Source organism: Myotis daubentonii, chromosome 11, assembly GCF_963259705.1.
Source record: "Myotis daubentonii chromosome 11, mMyoDau2.1, whole genome shotgun sequence".
Taxonomy (NCBI): Eukaryota; Metazoa; Chordata; class Mammalia; order Chiroptera; family Vespertilionidae; genus Myotis; species Myotis daubentonii.
The window spans coordinates 23,338,159-23,363,188 of NC_081850.1; the positions used below are offsets into that span (position 1 = coordinate 23,338,159).

At 39.4% G+C, this 25,030-nt stretch overlaps 1 protein-coding gene across 13 annotated transcripts in view; it reads left to right on the forward strand.

Annotated features, from left to right (window-relative positions):
* BNC2 (basonuclin zinc finger protein 2) overlaps positions 1 to 25,030 on the forward strand; it is a 439,130-nt gene that overhangs the window by 71,195 nt on the left and 342,905 nt on the right. For 2 of the 13 annotated variants that reach the window (XM_059656596.1, XM_059656610.1), the window contains exon 2: positions 19,067 to 19,132. The exons of the other annotated variants lie outside the window; for them this stretch is intronic. In XM_059656596.1, the coding sequence (XP_059512579.1) occupies positions 19,130 to 19,132 (3 nt within the window). In that variant the 5' untranslated portion in view covers positions 19,067 to 19,129. The remainder of the gene's footprint in view (positions 1 to 19,066; positions 19,133 to 25,030) is intronic. 13 annotated transcript variants of the gene reach the window in all.

Sequence of the window (25,030 nt, forward strand, 5' to 3'; positions counted from 1 at the left end):
GCCACAAACAATCACATAATCTCTTAATATACAAATGTAGCTGCTTATTGTAGCTCCAGTGAAAGGGCCCGGGAGCGAGGGATCTTGCTAATTGTACTGAGCCTGCCTGCACTGCAAGTGTCAGATGATTTGATAGGACTGACATGCGGCTAAATGGAACAGGAAAAGACACTGCAGTGGACTGTTGGTCCATTAGTTTGCTTGGGCAGCTTGTTTTACTAAGGAGCCCTCTAATGGTTTCTGGGCAATAATTACTATCTCTCTTCTTCATGCTATTCAACATGACAGGCATTTGCTGAAGTCGCAGCTAATATATTTGCACTCTAACCGGCCCCAGTGCAGAGTTTCCTTGAGTATGTTTGGCCAGGAAATGAATGATGGCCATGTTTTTTTTCTTTGAGAAAATTTCTCTAATGCAGAAGACAGTCATTTTATTTTGGATACTAAGCAGGCGTGTGGTGTCACATGAGTGCTTGTGAAAAAATTGATGCATTAGCTGTGGGCTGCCCATTGCATGTCTCCTGTATTAGGAGTTGATGGTATTGAAATTAAGGGGAAAACTTTTATGGGCTGTTTTACTTATGTAATGATAACTGTAGACTTGAGCCAAAACTAAAGAGAGGCAGAAGTTTATATAGAAATGAACCTCAGGTGACTGTCTTAAAGCTATACAATAGAGGATTATTCCTTTATTTCAACAAACTTATAATTGGGAGGTAGTGTTAATTTCTTCTTTCTGTGTTTCTGTTTTAAATTAAAGTAGGCGTCTTAGAATAAAATATATTAGCTTCCGCACCTATTGTTTTCTCATTCACTTCTTTGTAAAGTATGGTCAGCTTTGGTTATCACCTTAATTACTTTTTAAAAGTTACTTGAAACTTTCTAGGTTAGTATTTAAGGTTTAATGAATGAGCTTGCATTCTTTGGAGGTTCTCCAATGAAGCTTGTTTGCTAAAGTTCAGCATTTAAAGCAGTGGTTCTCAACCTTGGCTGCACATTATTAGAATCACCTGGGAATCTTTTTAAAATCCTGATTTCTGGGCCTCATCCTCCAGAAATTCTGTTTCTTTGTTACTAATGTTGTGGCCCCACCCCATAACAAAGAAACAGAATTTCCCGAGGATGAGGCCCAGAAATCAGGATTTTAAAAAGATTCCCAGGTGATTCTAATGTGCAGCCAAGGTTGAGAACCACTGATTTAAAGGTAATGAATATCTTGATTATCAATAGTGTGATTGTTGTTATTGCTATAATTTTGGAGGGATTTGAAGGTCATAAAAAGCTTACATGAGAAAATTAAAGAGGAAGAAAAAATAAAAGAAATGTAGTGAGTTGTGTAGAGCAGTGAATTTCAAACTTTTTAAATCTCATGGCACATCTAAACTAATTGCTAAAATTATGAGGCACACCAAAAAATATATTTTTTGCTGATCTGACAAAAAATAGGTATAATTTTGATTAATTTAAACAAGACCGCTATTATGTTGGCTACTATCATTTTTTTTTTTAATTTGACAATCTAAGGGAAAAGAGGTAAGTGCCCCTGACTAAATCATATAGGTATTGCAAGTTTAAAAAATTCTTGTGGCACACAGGTTGAAAATCACTGATGAAGAGGATATGCCTTGGATTCTAAAGTTGTTTCTACAAGTGTGTATATTTGTGGGGAGATAACTAAAATAATTTTTTGGTTTTCTCTCATCCAGTCAGGTCTCAGGCCTTCATTATATTGAATATAATCACTTCTTTTGGGGGAGGATGATAAAACCTTAACAATCGTTTGATTTTTGGAACTATTCTTCCCTTCTGCTTCTAAAACATAATGCAGCTGTCTGATAGAAAAGCCTCTTACTTCTTTTGTATATCAGAAAGAAGAGAAAGAAAACTATCTTAGAAACATATTTGAAGCACATGATGAAAATGAAAGGTTTATATATACGTATAAAAACCTTTTAGAATCTATTTTCTCTGTGCCAGGTACCAGATGTTGATGTTGGCAGTGCTTAAGAGGGTCACAGGGCATTTAAAATCACTAGGCTGTGGGGAATAAAATTCCATGTCTGTTGTACTGAAGATTATTTAAAACTTGGGTTTATCTAGCAGTAACTAATACAAAAGTAGTTTTTTCTATATGAGCCCTTCTTAAATAGGTACCTTAGAAATACAGGATCAATGAAATTGATGCAAACTATGTGATGCAAACTTTATGTATGTATCTAGTGGCTCTTTTAAGCATTATCAAAGTCACTGGTTCCATTTCAGTCTCTATTTTTCAGTGTGCTTTCAACTTTTTGTTAGACGTGACTGGCCTTACTTGTGAGCCATGCATTTCAAATTAGAGGATGGAGGCTGTGCTACTTGCTTATTTATTATACCTGTGCAGAAAAGGCACCTATACCAAACTTAAATATTTCCAACGTATCTTCTAGAAGTATATATTTTTGAAGAAGACGGGGTTTTGCTCCCCTCTCCATAGTTTCTTCTTTGGGTGAGGCGTTCCTTTTCTCACTGATAGGACTGTAGGGGAGGAATCTGTTTTCCTTGACCCTCTTAGGATCCCTGGCTGGGACTGAAAATTAAACTGACAAAGACAGATTAACAGGAGGGAAGCATTTATTTAATGTGAGTTTTACTCAACCTAGGAACAGTCATAAGGAAATGAAGACCAAAAGAAACAGAGCTGACTATGTTATGCTAGGTTTGATGAAGGGTACACAGTTGTGGAGGAGTGGGATGGGTGCAGGAATAGGAGGCGACTGTAGTGAGCTGGGGGAAACTTAGCCTTGTGTGCTGGGATTCTTTTCTGTATCCCTTTGTCTTTGGAGGGGAGGATGTTCCTTTCCTCTGGGTATAGAAAGGGCATACATATCTATGAAATTTTATGGCCTGTGTTAGGGAAACAGTAGGGGAAAGTAAAGGTGACCTTCCTGCTCCTGCCATTTTCTCCTTCCTGTGAAGATAGTCAGTGTGCCAGGGTGCTTCATTTTGGTGTCCTGAGCCCCATCAGGATCACAGGGTTAGTAGTTTCGGTGCAAAGATGAGACTTTAGAAAATAAAGTTCTGAAAGATAAAACCTTGTCCCACAAGAGTTTTGCTTTGGGCTCATTGTAGATGGTTGTTTCTCCTGGCTTTGTGGTTGAAGCCCTAGGGCAGGGGTGGGCAAACTTTTTGACTCGAGGGCCACAATGGGTTCTTAAACTGGACTCAGAAGAAGGAGCTGCGGCCGTGTTTCCCGACGTTGCCATGTTAACACTGCTGCTGGTGAAGGAGCGGAGGGGAGAGCAAGAGAACCCTCCGCTCTTTCGGCTCCGCGGGCCGGATAGAACAGCCGAACGGGCCGGATCCGGCCCGCAGGCCGTAGTTTGCCTACGGCTGCAGGGAGTCAGATGGTGGTGACCTGACTGAGCTTTTCAAAGGATTGACAAGTATTTTTGCTGTAGTTCTCTTTAAGATTTTACTTAAGAAATTCGAATTTATCAATACAGTGGAATTAATTTTTATAGGCTACATTTCTCTTCTTGTTTTGTCTGAAGGAACTAATTTTGTTTTCTGTAGAAAAGGAACTATTTAAAATAGTCTAGCTGTCAGGGAAAAAACACTGGAAGGAAATAGGCCAGTATGTCATCAGTGGTTGCCTCTGGGTACTGGGATGATGACTGTTTTCTGTCTCTGTGTTTCTCTACAATTTTAAGATTTTCCACAGGTAGCAGGGGTGGGCAAACTTTTTGACTCAAGGGCCACAATGGGTTCTTAAACTGGACCGGAGGGCCGGAACAAAAGCATGGACAGAGTGTTTGTGTGAACTAATATAAATTCAAAGTAAACATCATTACATAAAAGGGTACGGTCTTTTTTTTTTTTTTTTTTAGTTTTATTCATTTCAAACGGGCCGGATACGGCCCGCGGGCCGTAGTTTGCCCACGGCTGAGCTAGAGTGTATATCACTTAGAGAATCAAAAAAGGGAAATGTGTGTGTGTTTGTGTGTGTGTGTGTGAGTGTGTGTGTGTTTTAGCTGATGTTGATAAGCCTAAGGAGTCAGATATTGCCTATTCTAATCGCAGACCCTGGAGTCTTGGTTCTGGACAATAAAAAACAAAGTTAATGTTTCTGTAGTTTTCTGAGCCACCTGCCATTTGGATTGGTGGTACAGTAACAGGCGACCTTCTCATTGGGTTTGCTGGTGAACAATAGAAGTAATTGTGTTTATACCTTAAATGGCAGAAAAAGTTCACTCTTGCTGTTCCTGCCACATGGTTCTTTACCTTCTACCCCCCATGTCTATGTTCTCTAGGTAAATCTTTATTAGCTATGGTGCCCATTCATTGCATTTGTGCAATGGAAGTGGATATGTAGGGTAGCAGGGGGAATTGTAGGCGTAATTATAGAATTTCCTATATCATATCTATATAGTTTAGTGGAGAATGCAAACTGAACACCTGCCTGCTGGGTGGATACATTCAGGATTCCCTTGTAATTCATAAAGCCCTTAGTATAGTTTTGACTGTTACTTCCAGTTGGGGGAATTTCTTTAAACCATAACCTGCTATAGTTACTTGGAAAAATTGCATAGAAGATTAGTGTTCGGACTCAGAAGACTGCTTTGCTACTTTATAAGTGTGATCGTATGGTTAGTATTTTTAACCTCTTAATGTTGTTAACCTCATCTGTAAAATGGGGATACTAATAATACCTTCCATTAGGATCCTTGTGGGGATATAGGAAAGTGTTTGTTTTATAAGTCCATATATGTTCCATTTATTGACTAAGCTACTCTTGGCAAACTACCTAAATCTGAATGGAGGTGATTTGGATCAAATCCCTGAGTTCAGAGCCAGGTGCCAAATTGCATTTGTCCATTTTACTTGGAAGAGGGAGGTCAAAGATGTATGGTTTTAATCTTATTTTTGTGAGAGCCTGTGCCTACGCTAACCTTTATAGCTTTTCTTAAAAAAAGCGTGAAAATAGTTATTCATTTTCTTTTCCTAATTACTTGGCAGAAATTTAGAATTCAAAGAGAGAAACTAGTAACAACTAACCTTTCTTTCACACTTCCAGATCAACAAAAGGAATTCTTGGGTCCTAGAGACCAAAGAAAGAATCAGCAGGGATGCCCAGGGTGAATTGATGGATTGGAGAGCCTGGCTGGTAATTACTTTCACTGAGCTAAAACATTATCGTAATACACAGGAGCAGGGTGAGATAAAATCAGGATTTGGACCTCCTCCCCCCACCTCCCCATGGAGGGTTCATGCTTTCCTTCTGGAGACAGCCTTCTCTCTGGTGGGATCGCCCTCCTTCCTTTCCTGGGACCCTGGCAGACTTAAGTTTGTACCTTTTGTTTTGGTTGGCCTGTGCAGCTATTGGTAGAGCTATATAACTAAGTCAGCCAGCTTTTGGGATGGCAAGGAACCCCAGTTTTTTTTTGAGAGTTTTTAGTTGAATATCAGGTATTGACAGATTAAACTCATTTTAGGGTTCAAATTTCTAGAGTTGGCAAGGTTCAGCTTTTGGTCTTTTGTGACACTTACGTAGTGCACACCTTGGGAGGCCAAGGAAGTCTCTTTTGAAAACTAACATGTGTTGATTGTTAATAACTTTCTAATGGGCTGTGCTGTGATAGATTGTGAACCCATAATGACATTTGACATGATTATTTAGTGATGTGTTTGCCATGGATTGGGAGGGGCACATATATATTTCCAGGTGATTGTCAAATTCATAGACCTTCAGAGCTCATTTAATCTACAATGCCCTTAGCCCCAACCCTCCTATTATAAGGAAGGAATTGGATATCTAGTGAGATGAGATTATTTCCAGCTCATTAGAACCAAGAATGGACTTGAACTCAGGTTTTCTGAGTTCAAGTTGCTTATTACTTTGTAGGGATAAGAATAGTACTTACCTTACGGGATTTAGAGAGAATCAAATTCAAAATATCTATATTTAGGGTTAGGAACAGAGTAAGAGATGGAAAAAAATGCATAATAAATGAAAGTCATTGTCACTATCATTATCATCTTTACTTTTTTGTTGTTAATTCTCACCCGAGGATATTTTTCCATTGATTGTTAGAGAGAGTGGAAGGGAGGGGGAGAGACACACATACACACAGAGAAACATTGATGTGAGAGAGACATATCAATTGACTGCCGCCTGCACAAGCCCTGAGCAGGGCCAGGGATTGAGCTTGCAACCGAGGCATGTGCCCTTGATGCTTCAGTCTGCAGGCCAACACTCTATCCAGGGCTCATTTTTACTTTTATCGTTGCTATCACTACCACCACCACCATGTTTTATAAGATAGTCAAACTGTTCTTTGGTATGCACCATGTTGTGGAAGCCCACCTTTTGCTAACAAATTGAAGTTCAAGTACTCAACTTATCATGACTCTCTTTAAATAAATTTCCAAAATGTTTGATATGTTTGACTTCCATAGAGTTCCACAAAAGGCACTAGTACAACATAATTGAATTTGCAATTCTAATTTTGAAATTTGTACATTTTGTGTGTTTGTGTTGATTTGTCAAATGTGATTCTGCTGAAGTAGCAGGGATTTTGCAAAATCATGTTTCATTGTTCAGAAATATCCTGAACTTCCTTGTTTCCTTAGACATCTACATGGAATATATAATATTTCAAATATTTTAGGTTTCCTAATCCTGTCAACACAGGGCTTTAAGTTGGAAGACTTTGTTTATGAAATCTATTCTGATGTAATTATTTAGAAGATCTGACTTTTGAGGAATTTTTGATGACATGGGAATAAACTCATAATATATTAATTGAAAAGAAGTGAGCACAAAACTAAAATAGCCTGCCTCCGACTTTGTGACACATATATGTGTGAATACAGATGAAATATGAAACACTGGAAGGAAGTATACCATATGAGTAATATGGGGTTGGTTAAGTTGCTCCTCTCAATCTTAGTTTTCATTAAATTGGGATGCCATCTTTTTTGCAAGGATCCTTTTTTGTTTGTTTTTTTTGTAATTGAAGTAGCATTGATTGATAACATTATATAAGTTTCAGGTGTTCATCATAATTTGATATCTGTATGCATTATAGCATGCTCACCACCAAAAAGTCTAGTTTTCATCCATCACCATATAATTGACCCCCTTTTTACCCATTTTGTTCTTGCCCCACACTACTTACTTTCTTGTAACCAACAATCTGTTATCCATATCTCTGATTTTGTCTGTTTTATGTTGTTTGTTCATTTGTTTCTTCTTTTGTAGTCTACATATGAGTGAAATCATATGGTTTTATCCTTTTCTGTATGAGTGATTTCACTTAGCATGATACTCTAAAGATGCATTCATATTGTTGCAAATGACAGTATTTCTTTTTTTAGGGCTGAATAGTATTTCATTGTCCACATCTTTATCCGTACATCTGTTGGTGGACACTTAAGCTGTTTTCATATCTCAGCTATTGTAAATAATCTCCCTTTGCAAGGTTTCTTAATCCTGAAAGGGCTTGGTCTTGGAGGTGCTCAGTAAATATTAGCTCCTTTTTGCCTCCCCACCACTATTCTTACTTTTCAAACCTTCACCAAATTCCCACAAGGATCAAATCAGGGAATAAAGGGGCATGGAAAAAAGTTTAGTTTCATGCTAACATTTTCAGTGGTTTGCCTTTTTAATCATTTCTTTACTGTGAATCAAAGCCTCACAACCTTGGGAACCAAACTCATGACAATCATGAAGTGTCTTACCTCAAAGGATGAGGAAACCCAGCAAACCAAAATCGTGATGAGCTCTCTGGAACAGAGTGTGAGAGCATGCCTCTCCCTCAGGATCAGCCCGGGAATGTGGAGTAACAGCATCACCATTCACCTCTCACTGCCAGTGATGTGGAGGGTGTGGAGAGGGAGGACTCGGGCTGAGGTAGGATTTATAATTGCATGGCTGTCTGGACTTCTCTGAACATTCTTTTCCCTTGCAGGATTCCTGTAATTGTCATCAGATGGCTCAGTCTCCAAAATGTTTCCGTATTTCAGTGACTTCTAGAGTATGTTTTTTTTTAAAGGTCATATTTAACAACCATCATTTGTTTGTGTCTGTTCAGTTGTGTATAGATGCATGCTGGTCAGACATCTCTAGAGTATAGAGAAACCAGTCAGAGGTTCAGCCCTCCTTACCATTTTCTCTTGAGCCTTCCCACTTCCTTTGCTGATTCTTTGCTACCTGCTCTGCTTTAAAGGGGCAAAAGTGCTATAGTCAGCTGTCCTTTTAGTCTCAAAAAAGTCTGGGGACTTTTATAGAGCATTGCATCTTTCTTCGGCTGAAGGCCTCATGGAGGTATAGAACTGGACAGTGAATGGACCCTGTGAAGAATGATTCAAAGTCTTGGGCTGTCCACTGGGGGAAACAGGGATATTTGATACAGAACCTGCATTTTGTCTGATGAAATTTGAATGACAGAAATAGTACCATTAATTCCCAAAGCAGGTGTTAAGATAGGAAAGTACAACCCAAAAGTACAGAGGTGGAAAAGATTTGTGTTTGGGAAGAGGGTGTGATACAGTTTAGCTTAAAAATGAGATAGTTATCTTGCATGGGGGGTATTTTTAAAAAATCAGATAAACTCTTGTAATTTGACATTGATTGCTTTTCTAGGAAGGGAAAAAATGCCTAAATGAATAAAGACAGCTAATTAAAAAAAACACTAAAATGGGGTGATTGATACGTGTAAACTCTAGTATGTTTTCCCACCCCCCTCATTCACTAAAGCAGAGAGTGAATAGAAAGGTGAGATTGGATAGGATTGGTCAACTAGATCATATTGAGAAGCATAAAGTTGAAGAGACCTGACACCACTTCTTCTGATACACACTGTTGGCTGAGAAATTGTGCTTTTTAAAAGCTACTTTGCTTGACTGACTCTGACTCATCTAACTAGTAAAATCGTTCATTGCGTTCTGGTTCCCCTGTTTGTCTAATGGTGGAATGTTCTCTGAACTTATAGGGACCCAGCTCTAGAGAGTGATGCTAACTGTTGACTTCTTTACATTAAACTGCCCTTTAATAGTAGGATTTGGGAAAAAAAAAAAGATTGAGATAAAAACCGATGCCTACCCTAAAAGCCATCCCACCTCTCTCTCCTCAAGTGGCTGAAGTTGTGGGATGGGAACAGGAAAGCCCTTGATCTCAGCAAAGAGAGGAGCTATCTCAAGATTAATATTTTAAAAAGTTGGCACAATGGTGCCATTTCCCTTGTCAGTGATTCTTTTAAGAGTAGATATGTGGCTAAGTTTTGTCCAATAATTTGTAGGAGGAAGTCTGCTGGGAGAGAGTAGTGCAGGTTTCCCATCTGGAATGGGAAGTCATTGCTGCTTGAATTTTGGCTGTGATGCTTGGTGAGGCAGTGTGCAAGCATGAAGACAGATAAGACATTGCAATAAGAAAAGCAGAGTCCTTATCCCCAACACCCTGCACTGCATTGCTACCTCTGAATACTCGTTCTGGGAGAGAACTAATAATTATTTAAGTTCTTAAAAACTGAATTTTCTATAACCTGAGGCCAATCTAATTTCTATCTAATAAAATGTCTCTATGCTTTAATCATGCCCCTCCTTTTATTTTCCCTTCAGATTCGTAAAGTATTTCTTAGTCTATAACTCTATGTATCATTTAAAGCATTTTCTGTTTCCAGAAACGAGAGGCATGGCCTCCTTTCTGGTCAGATTGAAAGCTAGAGCTGACCCTCCCCAAACAAGTACTGTCCTGCCAGGGAAGTCCTCTCCTTGACCACCTCCTTGTCACCACTCGCTGTCCCTTGGTGAAGGGTGTGATAGGGGACACAGAGGTGTTGGGACATAGTCTAAGAGTACATTCTTATTAGAGTGGTTATTCAGTTTTCAGTTGGTACTGATACTTCTTTGAGCTGTAAGATTTGCTTTGGTGTCAGCCTTTGTTTGCAGTCCTATTACTGTATTTAAGCTGTTTCTTGAAGTTGATTCTCCCTGTTAGTAAAGAAAACTCTTTTTATTTCCTAAGATGAATTATAATTAGGACTGCTTGGTATCGAGAATCTTTCTCACTGAATACCTCTAATGAGATACAAATGCTCTAAATGTGTTCTTCTGAGTGGATTATATTCGGAGAGGAACCTACTTATTTTAGTTAACTAATCGCTTTGCTGTTGTGTTATACATCCTTATTAAGCTCTCATGTTCCTGTCCCATATGGAATTCCTTGTGAAATCAGACCTCAGCAAACACTGTTATTAACTTGCAGGGTCCATGGTACTGAAAATATCAGTGAAGTTTGTTGGCTCTACATGTTTTGTTTTTATGGCACTCTTGCTTTTTTATGCACTCATGATAAATACCATTCCTTCACTATTCTTGCAAAGTGAATCTTGTTTATTAGTTGGTTCTTTCCTGGTGCTCATGCTTTTACTTACTATTATAAAATAATGGAATGTATTTGATACCCACCTTCCCCCTCCTCCCCACCCCCACCCCCCATACACACCTACTTTGTTTTGGTTCTTCCTGTAGTCTGGAATGGTCTTAGCTCCTTGGATCTCTGGACATTGGGCATCTCTGTCCTTTTTCCAAAAAACTATAAATGTCCTGGTAAAACTAACTGGTTACTATGTGTAGTCATAGTGAATTAAGTTAGTTCAACTTCTCAGTGACCCTGTCTTCTGTTCTCTGAGGAAAGAAGACAAGGTAGTGAAAAGATTTTGAAGAACTTGACCTACTGAGTTACACTTTTTGAGTTCAAACACTGACTTCACTGCTTCCAATTTGCATGGCCTCGAATAAGTTATTTGGCTGCTGTATGTGTCAGTATTATTCTGTGAAATGGAGACTGTACTGGTACTTACCCAGTAGGTTGTTGTGAGAATTGTATGAGAAGATTCATGTAAAGCTCTTACCAGAGTGCCTGGTGCATGCATACCGAGTACATAGCTGATATGATGGATTTTTCAAAGTACTTTTTAAAGTTTGTTTTTCCTTTGACTCTCAGAACCACCCTGTGAAGAAGGAAGTATTATTAACCCTATTTTATAGGGCATGTCATAGAGACACAGTGTTGGTACATAATTTTGTTACTAATAGAGTTGGGATTATAATCTAGATCTCTCCTCTTTTTTTAAAGAAAATATTTTATTTATTTCAGAGAGGAAGGAAGAGGGGGAGAGAGAGATAGAAACATCAATGATGATTCCTGCACGCCCCCTACTGGGGATCAAGCCTGCAATCCAGGGGTATGTGCCCTGACCAGGAATCAAACGGTGACCTCCTGGTCCACAGGTCGAAGCTCAACCACTGAGCCACACCGGCTGGACAGATGGCTTCTCTTAATATGTTATATACTTAACTGTGAATTGGGTCTTTAGGAAGTTGTCCTGTTTTTGTGATGTTATAAAATGGGAGGAATAGATGGGAAGGACATAAATTTCTATTCCTTAAATATGGACCAGTTGGTGAGCCAGTTCATTCATGCTAAAATTAATTAATTATTTATTATTAGATACAAGTGTTTCTCCCTTTGCATGCTTCCGGTATGCAGAACTTCAGTTATATGGTTAATTAAATAAAACCATCCCCTAACAACACAGTTTGAATTCCAGTTACACTGTTTAACTATGAGCAGCTGTATTGAAACACCTCCTGGTATTCGGTTCTTGAACAGATAGTAAAGGGTGGAGCTGTGTTGCCTCCTTGTCTCTCAGGTAGAAACCCAGGTAATATTTTATGAAGAGGGATTATTGAAAGAGAGGATTGGCCGACAAAGGCCAAAGTGCAGCAAAGAAATGAGTAGTGATACCACTGGAAGTGAAATGTGAATAGATGGTAAAAAGAGTTCTAGAAAAAAATAGCTGACATGGAAGATCAACATTGTTCTAGAGCAGTGATGGCGAACCTCTGACACGTGAACTCATTTCTTTGGTTGATTTTTCTTTGTTAAATGGCATTTAAATCTATAAAATAAATATCAAAAATATAAATGGTTGTTTTACTATGGTTACAAATATCAAAAAATTTCTATATGTGACCCGGCACCAGAGTTAAGTTAGGTTTTTCAAAATGCTGACACGTCGAGCTCAAAAGGTTCGCCATCACTGTTCTAGAGACTGTCTGTGCAGCTGGAAGAGCTTAGCGAAGAATCACTTACTGTAAATTTGGAAGTGATTGCAATGAAAAGGAGGACCTAACAGAGGAAAGGATGCTGGCAGAAAAACTTCATGTTAAAGGAAGTCTGTGGGGATATTGCATCACAGTGAAAAGACAAAGGATAAAATGTTGGAAGCTAATCCAAACTTAGGTGGATGCCCATTCACCGAGGCCTACAAAGGATGCTTATTTGATATTTTAAATTTATAAGGAAATAAAACACTTTCATTGTCAGCATTTCTAATGTTTTGAATTGCAGTGTCCTAAACAATTGTTTTAATCTCCCCTTTTTCCCTTACACGTATATAACTGATAATAAGAGAGATGTTAGTTTTTTGATCAAAATATCAAAGCTCATAGAAAAAAAATCATAATTTTCCCAATTGATTATTAAGATCACTTTGCATGGTTTCAGCTTGCATGGTCATTTTTTATGGTCTTGCATTACCATGCAAACCAGCTGCCTGTATTTATTGAGCCAAGCGGCTGCTCTTGTAAGTGGTGGGGATACAATGATGCCTTATGAAACATTATTCCAACATAGATTTATTGAGTGTCTGCCATGTGCCAGGTTGCATAAACACATGTGAATGAAAAGTGGTCCTTTTTCTCAAAGAATGCACCTTTCAGTTGATTGATGAGAGACAAGATCATTATCCACAACATACTACATTTCTTCCAATGCAATGATAGGAAAATACCAGGCATTATAAGAGCCTATAGGGAGGACATCTAACTTAGCTTGGGAGATCGCCTGGAGGACTTCGGATTAATTTGGAAAAGCTGTGTCCAAGAGCAAGCCAGAGGTGAGAAAGTCTTGCATGGAGAGTGCTGGATATTTTAAAAAGTGCTGGAATGGCAAGACCGGGGACAGACAGGTCCGTAACGCCCAGAACCCATAGACAGAGAGTCCTTGCAGTTTCCCCGAAACTAAATTATAATTTGTACACAATAAAAATTGACCCATTTTAGTGTATTGTTTGGTGTGTTTGATAGAAATCCGGGAACCACTGCACAGTCCAGATGAAGGACATTGACCACACCCCCTAAAATCCTTAGTGCTCCTGAGTGACTAACTCTTCCTCTCACCCCAGCTCCTGACAACCACTGAAGTGTTGTTGTTTTTTGTTCTCAAAGTTTTGCCTTTTTCAGAATGTCATATAAATGGAATCATACAGTCAGTAATTATTCAGTCTGGCTTCTATCCCTTAGTGTAGGACTTTTAAAGATTCATCCATATTATTGGGTGCAAAAAACCCACCCAAACCCTTTGGGTTTTAAGCAAGAGAATGATAGGAGAGATTTGATTGTAGGATGGACTTAAGAGGAGCAAGACAAGAGGCTTTTACTACAATTTAGTCAGGTGGTAATGGAGGAGGGTAGCAGAGGAGGGAGGGGCTTGGTTTGAGGAGTGTGTGGGAGGTGGAGTTGGTCTCAGCTGAGGCCGGGGAAGAGAAGGGAGGCCCTGCTTGTTGGCTATGTTGAGAAGGAGGACTTTGGGATGATCCTGAGGTGAAGTCCAGCAGGGTGTGGGTAAGTGAAGGAGTTGCTTTCTTTCCTTTCGCACCCTCTGATCTTTGCCTGAGTCAAATTTGCTGGACACTGACCTTGCTTAAAGGATTCTCTTTTCTCTTCATCCCACCACTTTGTCACTAAGAATTTGCTCTCAACACCTTGCGTAGACCGGGGACTGTAAAATGAAGTTTCAGCTAACTCAGTTCACCTGCGGTTACCTGTTATTTTCCATAGGTAACGATGTAAAAATGCCTCTGGAGAAGCTATGTTTTCTTGGTCCATGGCACTGGAAGTCACAGTTCAGTGGTCACAAAGTAGCTACAGGCCGCGGATTCTGTTTTGTAAAGACCCTTTCCACTTAAAGGAAGTCCTTTGAACTGCGTTTGTGAGTGTACTATTTTTGAGCCAGTTTGAACCGAAAGGGAAGTAGGGATGAAGGAATACAATATTCATATTTGACTTATGGCCGACTCATTCTTTTGGGGGGGGCTCTGATTTATTGAGGATTCTGGGGCTGCGTCTAGGCTAATGGGAAAATTTTGTGCTTGATTAATAATGACCACCTCTGGCCTGGGAAAGAAGCACTCTGGGAAGTGGTGGGCAGAGAACTTGCCCCTCTGAGGAAGGACTTTTCAGGAAGGCGATGAACCACACAAATGCCTGTCCCCAAAGGCAGTGGATTCAAAATTAGCCCACGGCCATGCTTATAGCTGGCATAACATTTCACCTGTAGGACAGCTCCACGAGGTAAAGATGGGGAGATTGAGTAACAGAGGGGTCAAGTAACTTTCCCAATGTCAGACGGCTAGTACTGTGAACCCACATGGCCTGGTTCCATACTCCATGCCCCAGGCTGTCTGTAGAATTATAGAATGCTAGCACCTGAAGGACTCGCCCTTTCATTCCTCTACTCTTAATTTTATAGTGCAAAGGAATGACATCTAAAGAGGGCTCTGAGGTGACTCACTCAAGATCACAGGAGGGTGGAGGCAGAATTAGTTGTAGTCCCCCAACTCTTGCCCTCTTCCTCTTCTCCCCCCCACCCCCCAAACCACTCTTGCAAATTTTGTAACTCTGGCTTCCTTGTTTGTCAGTTTTATATCAGTGAAGAGTAATGTTGCTGAAATAGGCAGCCTGGCAAAATTGGTGCTTAATTCCATTATTTTCCTTGGCCTTGGCCCTCTCGCCTGGGGAGGTACTAATTGGCTCTTTCTGTCGCTTCTGTCACTTTATTATTCCCAAGGAAGCCTAGAATCACCTTTACTGCTCTCCAGCCTGTCCTGTTTGATCATTGATTGTCCTGTCTTTGACTCTTTCCCGTCTCTTCTTAGTAGCAGTTGGGGAGGGGAGTTGGGTTTTGGGGTGGGGGAGGAGGGAAGGGAGCTATCATGGGGTTGGGGATATTGCAGTGCTGCTCAAAGACCTTCAGACCTTTGTGATTTTGATCCCCCTGTCCCGCCTGTACCCACCACAGCTCACCCCTCCACATGTTGGTGCAGGGGCATCTCTCCCCCTGCAGAGGGGTTCAGAGCTAGACAGTGTTGATAAATTTGCTTCCTCCAAGCATTTATTCACATGGAGCGTTGACTACACAGGACATCTGGGACAGAGAAGGGAGCTCTTGCCTGGGCAGTTTACATTTCATATTGGCTGTGATTCTTTTTTGAGAGGAGCCATAGCTTGGGGGATAAGTTAATTTGTTAATCTTCCTTTCTAGCAAAGTTTCTCCTATAAGCTTATTCAAGCAGAGGGTCTGGTGCTTATCTTCTCTCTCTTCCCTCTCATTTTCCCTTCCTTCTTTTCTTCTTCCCTTGTATGCCAGGTCTTTGTAAAAATTTAACTCTTGTTCCAGTCTCTTCCACCTCCCTTACCCAGGAATCAAGTTGAATATTAATGCGTGATGGTCACCATTCTCCAGTGGCTTATGCTTTCTCCACAGTCTCTGTAATTAAAAATGTCCTTCTCAATTTCAACTCAGAATACCTGAAAAGACTCCTTGTTTAGTTGAGAGAAAGCAAATTTCCCTAGGTAAGTTCCCATATGTTTTCTGTAAAAACTGGCACACACTTCCTTTGTATTTTACCTCTGTCAAATGAGATCCTTCTAAGAGCAATCAGCCAGCCTAAGCCACTCATCTCTTTCTGCCTGCATTTGCTTGAGCAATTTTAACTCTTTGGGTGCTATCCAGGGAAGCGTGCTGCTTCCTATCACAATAGCAGTGTCGGATTTCTGAGATGGCCACCTTCTTTTCCGTTTTCTGCGGAGGTCATGGAGCCCTAGGTCTGTACTTCTGAATAGGGGCCTGTACGCAAAGGACATTTTCCTCGGGGCCATGGGAAGGGCCCTGGCATGTCCACAGGATTCATTTCCTTTTTGTAAAGTTGGCATATATTTCTACATGCTTTTTCTTAAAGTGCCCCCCCCCAATTGTAGAAGCTTTAGGCCTTACCAAGCCTGCATCCACTCTTGAATTGTCTCCTTCAAGAAATACATAGCAAGAGCTTCTACCACCTTCATTAGTCACCTGATTCAGCTCCACTCTCCGTGGTCTCCTGGTTGCATGAGAACTTCTCTTAACTCCTTCATTCTGGTTTCTGAAAAGGCAGCACAGCTGCTCATCCACAGTGAAGAGGAGGTGAAGGCCCTGATGGAAACATGGCCAGGGGGATACTGTAAAGCTTGGGCAGTTTAATCTTACATTGCAAGGAGAGGCTTAAAGATGGACACGGACTAACTTTGCCTAGTGGGAGTTGGATTTGCCAAAGGTGAGTTTAAGGTTCTAGTTCTTTCTGTCATGTGCAAGCAAATAAATCCCTTTTCAAAATGCACTGAAAGCCATCTTTATGAAATGCCGTGTAGCATAAGCACGCGCACAGGAACCTGACTCGGCTTCCAGCAGTGACCATGGTTCTGCCGGTCTCACAGGCTTAAAAACTCAAGTGATAGTGTTCTTCCTCTTTCTTCTCCCACTTGCCTCCTTTGCCAGATTTTATAAGTTGATTGTTTTAGTTTGCATGGCCTCTTGGAGCTGTCCCCTCCTTAAAAAAACAAAAAAAGTCTCATCGTGGTTACTGTGGTGTTGAGTAAGCAGAGGTGGTTGGTAAAGTGAATTCATCTCATTCTTCTGCTCCTTTTCCATCTCACTGCCCTGCTTCCCTCCAGGGCACCACTCTTTGGGGTTAGAGGGCCCTCCAAATGAGGGACCCCGATTGGAGGCTTTTAAAACCATCTCTGACTGTATTGCTATTCAGCTCCTAAAACTTCATCTATTCCGGACGCTTTCTGTGCTCCAGGTCCTCCTTGAGCGTAGGCCAGCCTGTCTTTCCCCCACATCTCTCCCTGAGACCCTCTGCTAACTGTGTCCCAGCCATAGTGGAAAGTTTCCCAGGTACGCCTCCTGTTTTGCTGTCTTTTTCTTGAAGGCACTTAATGCTTTGTACCCTGAGGAGCAGTTGTTTGTACATTTGGAAGATACTCCAGAGTAGGTTTAAAAATTCTTGAAAGTGCTTTGTCTTGTTTATTTTTAGTGGTGGTAGGTGTCCAAGTACTCAGTGGTAAAAGGAGCACCGGACTGCTACTAAGACCTCCAGGCAGAATCCCACAGAGCACACTGAACCCTAATTATCTGTCTTCCCCATCATACCATGAGCAACCCCACAACTGGGACCGTGTTCTCCAAATCGCAGTGCTGGAAACGCATGGCAGCAAAGGCTCTTGGACTAAAAAGATAGGCATGCTTGTTTCTTATCATGTGATGCTCTTCCCCATTCTTGGAGTAGGAATTTCATCAAAAGTTTTGAATTTTTGACAAACCTCTTGGAACAAGAAGAGTGGATGCTATTTCACTGTTAGTTGAGCTGTGTTTGAAATTTTAAATTATTTTAAAAAATCTTCCAATTTTTTTGTGTGTATAAAAAAACGTAACATTTCAAAATTTATGTTTGGAAAATTTATCAATGTACTTTTGGCTAATTGGGTTGTCGAATAACTAAGGTTAGTAATAATCTAGTTGAAACATGGCCTTGGTATTTCATGCGAATTACTCTTTGTAAACATTTCTAAACAGCATGAAAATAAAGTGAATATAGTGGTGATTTAAATGAAGTGAAAGCCTGGCCGGCTTGGCTCAGTGGTTGAACGCCGACCTAAAAACCTGAAGGTCATGGTTCGATTCCCGGTCAGGGCACATGCCTGGGTTGTGGGCTCGATCCACAGTGTGGGGTGTGCAGGAGGCAGCCAACCAATGATTCTTTCTCATCATTGATGTTTCTCTCCCTCTCTCCCTCTCCCTTCCTCTCTGAAACCAATAAAAATATATATTGAAATAAAGTTTTAATTTATAAATTAATTTTTAATTTGAGTTTGTTGTATAGCTGTTATGATCAAGTGCTAAGCAAATAATATAAAGCAGTGCATATTGTCTGAAGCTTTCATCAGCTCTTTCCAATTAGATCCTAAATCTAAATCAATATTAAAAGTGTCCTAAAGAGTATAATTGTTTCATTAGATTACCTGAGCTTTGGATAAATTTGTAGACTCTTGAACCCTGTGTAATATGCAAAGGAGTAAGCTTAGATATGACATAAGCATACATCATTGTAATTTGCATAACATACCTCTTCAGCATAAATATTGTACTCTTGCCGTAAAACTGCTGTCCTGGAAATCAGGTTTTGGTTGTCTGAGTATTTGTGGGGTTGGAGGAGGTTTTAGGGTATGTTTGTGTTTAGATTTAATTTGAATGCTAAGTTAAGATTTATGGTGAACAGTGTATGTAACATTCTATTTACTTTTTAAAGGCTTATGAAGCATCCAAATCTGATCTTTGGGGGCCAAGTTCAGGAAATAGGATATAATTCTATTTTAATTGTTTCTCTTAATTGCACCATGTTTCTGTTTATTTGCAAGTTGTGTATTTAAGACATTAACATATTTAATACCCTGTCATTGGATATATTTAACTTTCTACTAGACTCAGGCATTCAGATCTTTGGACTCTAAACACAGGAGCAACATAAGACCTGTCTTTTGTTTAAAGTACTCACTGGTACACTCTGATAGTTTCATTACATGACACACATACCCCTGGTTTACTTGAGAGTAACTGTTTCTAAGAATTAAGTATGCTTAGCTTCTGTGACAGATTGTGCACGTCTTCGTTTGTCCATTAACACATAAATGCTTTCATTTTTCAAAAACATCAAGTTCATACTATGCGCTGTGATGTATAGTGGTTGTAGTGATGAACAAAAGAGAAACATTTCTTTCTTAAAGCTCAACGTGTCTTAGAATTGTTAGGGGAGACAACCGCAGTACCATGTGATAAATGCAGTGGATCCCAAAGTCCAGCAGCACATACAGAAGTGCCAAAGAGGTCCTGGAGGGATTGACCTCTCTTCCTCCTTATGCTTAGAGTTATCGAGGTGAAGGGGTCTGAGAAGGGTGGCTAAGGATGTTCCTGGCATGAACAACAGCAATGGTAAGGAGCCCAGGTAAATAGAGAAATCAGCACATTGGAACACTCGTATGTTACCAGGTAAAAGTAGGCAACTACAGTTCAGACAACCAGAATTCTCATTTGGATCAAAAAATTTTTCTTTTGTGTTTTACTTTGATGAGAAGTGAGAAGTGACTACAAATTTATTTTTTTATTCTACTCTATCCTTGTAACAGAAATACTAATTATTTTAGAAAATGTAAATTATTAATGCTACCCAAAATTAAAAATCAGTTATAATGGCATTACCTAGAAATCGTTTTATTTGGCATTTTGTAACTACTCTTACAGAGTATGTTCTGTGCATCTTTAATTTTATAAAATTGAAATGATACCTAACATGATTTTTTTGTAACTGATATTTCGTACTTAATGTAAAAGTCATGTTAATTGTTTTCACAGCCTTGGGGTACTTGTAAAATATGAATTTTAATGATCACATAGTATTCCGTCATCAGCCATTATTTATTTGTAGTGCCCCCATGATTGGAAAGTTTTTCCCAACGTTCCATTTTAAATATTGGTGCAGTGAATATATTTGTATTTAAATTTTTAAGTCTCTGATTATTTTCCTACTGTAATAAAAAGGTATGTCCTTTAGCCTATGCCCTAGCCCTCCCCCTTTTTTTGTAGATATAAACTGCTTTAAACACTCCCCCCTCCCAAAGTCAGTCCAGCCCTGACATGAGATCTTAAATCTTGATTTTTAGATCTTTGGCATTTAGACTAGTGCTCTACAAGACATCTACTTTAAGAAAAAATTTGGAAATGAATCTCATTACATCTATACAAGTGAATGCATAATTCCTATAGATGTTATGTGGTTGGACATGAAATAATGAAATGTAATGCTAGTGTTATATGTTGATGTAAATGTGAAACTATTATATCCAATGTTTTTAGACTGTCTACATGTCTCCAGAAATATTTTTAATTCAGGATTTTTTTTAAAAGCACAGCAGTTAAATCTTATAGGGAACATTCTTTAACTGTATGATTAAATAACCTTAGAGTCAGTGATTGGAATATATCATATTAGATAAATACCTCTGTGGAGTTAAGAATCAAAAGAAAAATGGGACTTTTCTTGGGTGAGCATTTTTTCTTAAAGATTTGAAGAGGGTTATTTTGCACAGGACCAGGTAGAAGATCCTAACAATACGAACCACTTGGCTCACAGAGTTTTACTTTTTTTAATAGATTTTGTGCTGTTTCAGGGCTGAAGTCCTGTCCTCTTCATCTGCTCATCCTGTGTCCACCTGAATGCCAAGCACATTATACTCAATAAATATCCCACCAAACAATTTAAAAACCAATAGCTTTATTGTGATACAATATATCACACAGTTCACCTAGGGTATTTTTATTGGTGTCAGTATTTTTTTTTTAAATATATTTTATTGATTTTTTACAGAGAGGAAGGGAGAGAGATAGAGAGTTAGAAACATCGATGAGAGAGAAACATCGATCAGCTGCCTCCTGCACATCTCCTACTGGGGATGTGCCCGCAACCCAGGTACATGCCCTTGACCGGAATCGAACCTGGGACCTTTCAGTCCACAAGCCGACGCTCTATCCACTGAGCCAAACCGGTTTCGGCGGTGTCAGTATTTTTTACTGTATTGAGAGCTGTGTGACCATCACCACAATCAGTTTTAGAACATTTTATCAACCTCAAAAAGAAATTCCTACCCTTTAGTCCTTGCCCAACACTGCCATCCCCCTGTAGCTAGAGAGGCAACTACTGATCTAATACTTTCTGTCTCTGCAGATTTGCCTATTCTGGAAATTTCATAGAAATGGAATCATACTGTATATGGTATTTTGTGACCCTTCTTTCATTTACTAATATTTTCAGTATTCATTCATGTACATATATAAGTACTTCATTCCTTTTTTTGCCAAATAATACTACATTATATTGGAGTATATACGTGAATGAATAATGTATGTATCATATTTTGGTTACCCATCTATTAATGGATGGAACAAATTCTAATATCTAAATGCATTTGGGTAGGTTTGCTCTACAAAGGCAAAAACTAAGGAAGCAGTGAAGTTACAAGACCCCAAATTGGAGATGCTTTCAAAGTTTGTTAGTGATGAAGCTATGTTTAAATTAGTTTAGAAGTAAGTTTGTATGGTTGTTGGGTCTAAGGGACGAATATCGCATCAGTCAGTACATCTTGTCGGTTCTACCTGTTGAACATCTCTTGAATCTGCTCTGGACTCCGTAGTGCTGGAGTTGCTTTATCTAAGCAACATCTTTTATTTGGTCAGTGGTTTACTACTGCCATCCCCAAAGCAGGTGAAAGGACCATTTATAAAAATGTCATTTTCAAGTCCTCACATAGCATAGCCTGCATGGTTGCCTAATATCAGGCCCCGCTGCCTTCCCTTCTTTTCCCTGCCTTCCCCTCCTGTGATATTTATTTTCTGTTTAACGAAGGATAACAGTCCTTTCTGAAGTTGGGCACCATAAATTTCGGCTGATACCACTTCAGGAACTGTGTATTAGGACCCTTTTTGGAGCTGGTGGAGTGGAAATACCTCATGAGCTCTGGGGTCCATGGTGCTTGCTTCCTTTGAGCCTCTTATCATCTTAGAGATGGTGCCTTGCAAGTTGTCATGAAGGTTAAAGGAAATATAATGTGGAAGTATCTGGCACGTTATGTATTTAATGAACTATGTCCTTTCTGTTTGTCATTTGGATTACCATTTGTATGTAGTGGCTTAGGTGTGTTTGAGATCACTTTCCCTCACCTTTTTTTTTTTCTTTCTTTCTTAAAAGAGGAATTGATACACTATGGCGAGTGCCTGTGGTTTAGAGGGTTTTTTTCTTCCAAAGTCTGTATCTTTGCCTCAAAACCCTGTTTTTGGAAGTCCCTGGAATTGTATTAGTAATCTAACACCTAGCCTAGCAGCAGTGCGTCCGTGGGCCCCTCTCTGTAAAAAGGGGATAGCTCATTGCTTTCTTCTCTCCCCTAAAACATTTGTGTGTCTGTATCTTTATGATTTCCTCATTATGAAAAGTAATTATTGTTCATTAAAAAAACTAGAAAATAGAGAAATAAAGAGGACTTAAAATTCAGTTGCAGTCTAATTACCTGCTATGGCCATGGTGGTTTATGGTTTTCCAGACTTTGTGCCTATGTGCACGTAAGTGTCCATGCTTTCTTAAAGAGAAGTTGGGTAATACTCTGTGTTTTGTTTAAATGCTTTTTTCCACTTGCCAGTGTAGGTGTATTTTTTAGTGTTAGTATCGTGGATGTAAGTGATTTTTTATGACCTCATAGAATTTCATTGTATGGGAGTACCATGATTCATGTCACCAGTGCTCTTTGCATGGACATTTAGGTTCTACCTAACTTTTGGTTATTTTAAACAGTGCTGGCTTTGATTTTGAACTCATGAGTTACTCTGATATGCGTTTTACCTCCTGAGTTAACAGTTTTCATGAAATAATTTTCCTGAGATTTAATGCCAGATCCAGTTCAAACTTGTTCCTGTTACTTTTTACAGGTCTTTTGTAATATTACCACTCCCGTGACTGTACTTTTCCTCCTTGCACTTCCTTATTTTGCTCTTATCTGCTGCTAGTTTTCTAATTTCTTCGTACACTCACCTCCATTTTATCTTGGCAAAGCTCTGCTTTTTCTTTGTCCCATACCACTGTTCTATCTGAGTTTAACTTTTAAATAAGTATTTCTTCATATTGGTTAACGTCTTTTTCCATTTCATTATTGATTCTTATGATTAAATTCATTCGTTTCCATTACATTTTCTATCACCTCATCTCAAATTTGGTATCATTTAAATATTTGTTTTTATTAATTATTCTAAAAGAGATTGCTTGCTTTCTTCCAAATAAAAGAATCAGTGCAGTTGTTTGTATTTAATTGTCTGTTGTCCAAATTGGGATATTCCTATGATTATTTTTAACCCAGGACTGTCTCTTCTCCTTTAGGGTTTGTTTTTTGGCCTATAACCAGTTAATTATGTCCTTAAGGAGCATAGCCATTTAAAGTAATTTTGATATGAAGCTAAGTTTATCATGTTGTATGTTCTGAGGCCATGGTTATGAAACTTGGGCATGCGTCTAAATTACTTGGAGTTCTTGATTAATTACGGACTGCTGGACTCTCCCCTCAGACTTCCTGATTCTGTAGATTTTGTGTGGGGCCCGAGAATCTGCACTTCTGATACGCCCCCAGATAATGCTGATTCTGCTGGTTCTGAGACCATTCATTGAGAATAATTGTTCTAAGGGAACATAAAAATCATTTTTGGATTATCTGTCCCCTTTGTAATTATCTGTACTCTTTTTCTCTTTACACTAGTGCACATGATAGATATAACTGAGCACAGTTTAGTAGAGCTGTCACTTTACAAACAAATAAAACTCCTTATTGGCAAAATATAGGAGGATTATTGGTTACAGAGCTTTAGCTTGTTGTGAGCAAGACTAGTAGACACAGTGTCTGGAGTCCGAGTTTAAGGTCCTGAGTTCTTCAGTCTGAGACAAGTTTCTTTAAATCTGTTACTATCTCAGTTTCCTTGCAGAAAAAAAAAAGTAATTGCCACCTTCTCTCTTTGGACCTTTCCCTCTACTTCCTAAATCTGCAGGCAGGTCCTCACTGTGATTAAAAGGTTCACAGTGTCAAATAGTATCTCAATTAAGAAATGATATGTGCTTTCAATAAATGTTCAAAGTACTTTTAATAGAGGGTTTATCACAATGGGGAATTAGAACTCAGATGAGGGAATAGTTTGAAATCGTAGATATTCCAAACGGCTAGAACGTAAGGTTGAACCTGGAGAAAAGGAGTTGGTGAGAGAAATTTTAAAATAATGTGAATCGAAACAGTAATTGGATTCACTGGATTCAGGTTCAGTTCAGCGTGCAGTCCTCCAGTTCCTTGTCAGATATAACCAGTACTTATGCTGATTAGTGTGCCGGCAATTTGGATCTTTGGGTTTGAAGTTCTTTGTACTTGACAACTGCGATTGGGCAGCAGGGGGCGGGGGGGGGGGTGGTGTATGAAACCTTTGGCAGCGGGTTGCAAAGCATATTATTTCATTTGAATAGAAAATATTCACTATTAGAAGAGGGACAAGGGCTGTCTGGGGGTGTGTGAAAGGTGAGGCTACAGCAACGCCTGGCAGCTGATAAGAACATACAATCAGATGAACGGGAAATTTTTTCTAAGCACCTCAGCCTCTCATGTTTAGACTTGGTAAAAAGGCTGCTGATTTAGCCACAGATGTTTCAGTTATATTGTAGAGACAAGTCCCTTGTTCTCTGAGGCTGTCACTGCGCGTTGGAATTTCAAATCTTTTCAGAAGGCCATTTCAACTATTTTGTTATTATTTATTGGCTCTCCCTCACCCATCTTTTGATGGCATGACATGCGTGGTCTTCTTTTCTAGTCGGCAATTAGGAGAAAAATCTCAACAGATTTAAGAAACCTTATGACACAGAAAACATTTGCCTGGAGTGTTCCCATGTGAGCAATGGGCATGGGTATATACTAAAAGAGAGGGGGAAAAAGGGCTTTTTGTTGAGAGTGACAGGTCGAGCAAAGTTTAACTTAAATCCTTTCATTGATATTGGGAAGTCATAAGCCTTCATATGACACGGCCACATTCAACTTACTGTGTGATCTTGAGCCCTGTAGCTTGTACCATAGTGTGTGTGTGTGTGTGTGTGTGTGTGTGTGCAGTGTAAACATTTTATGAACTGCAGTGGCTGATCCATCCGTCTGTCTGGGCAAGAATGTCCCTTGATAGTAAAAAGAACAGCAATCAGGACAGAATTGGTCAATGTGGCATGTCTAATGGTGGGAAGATATTTGAAGGACTCGCTATAGACACAATAGT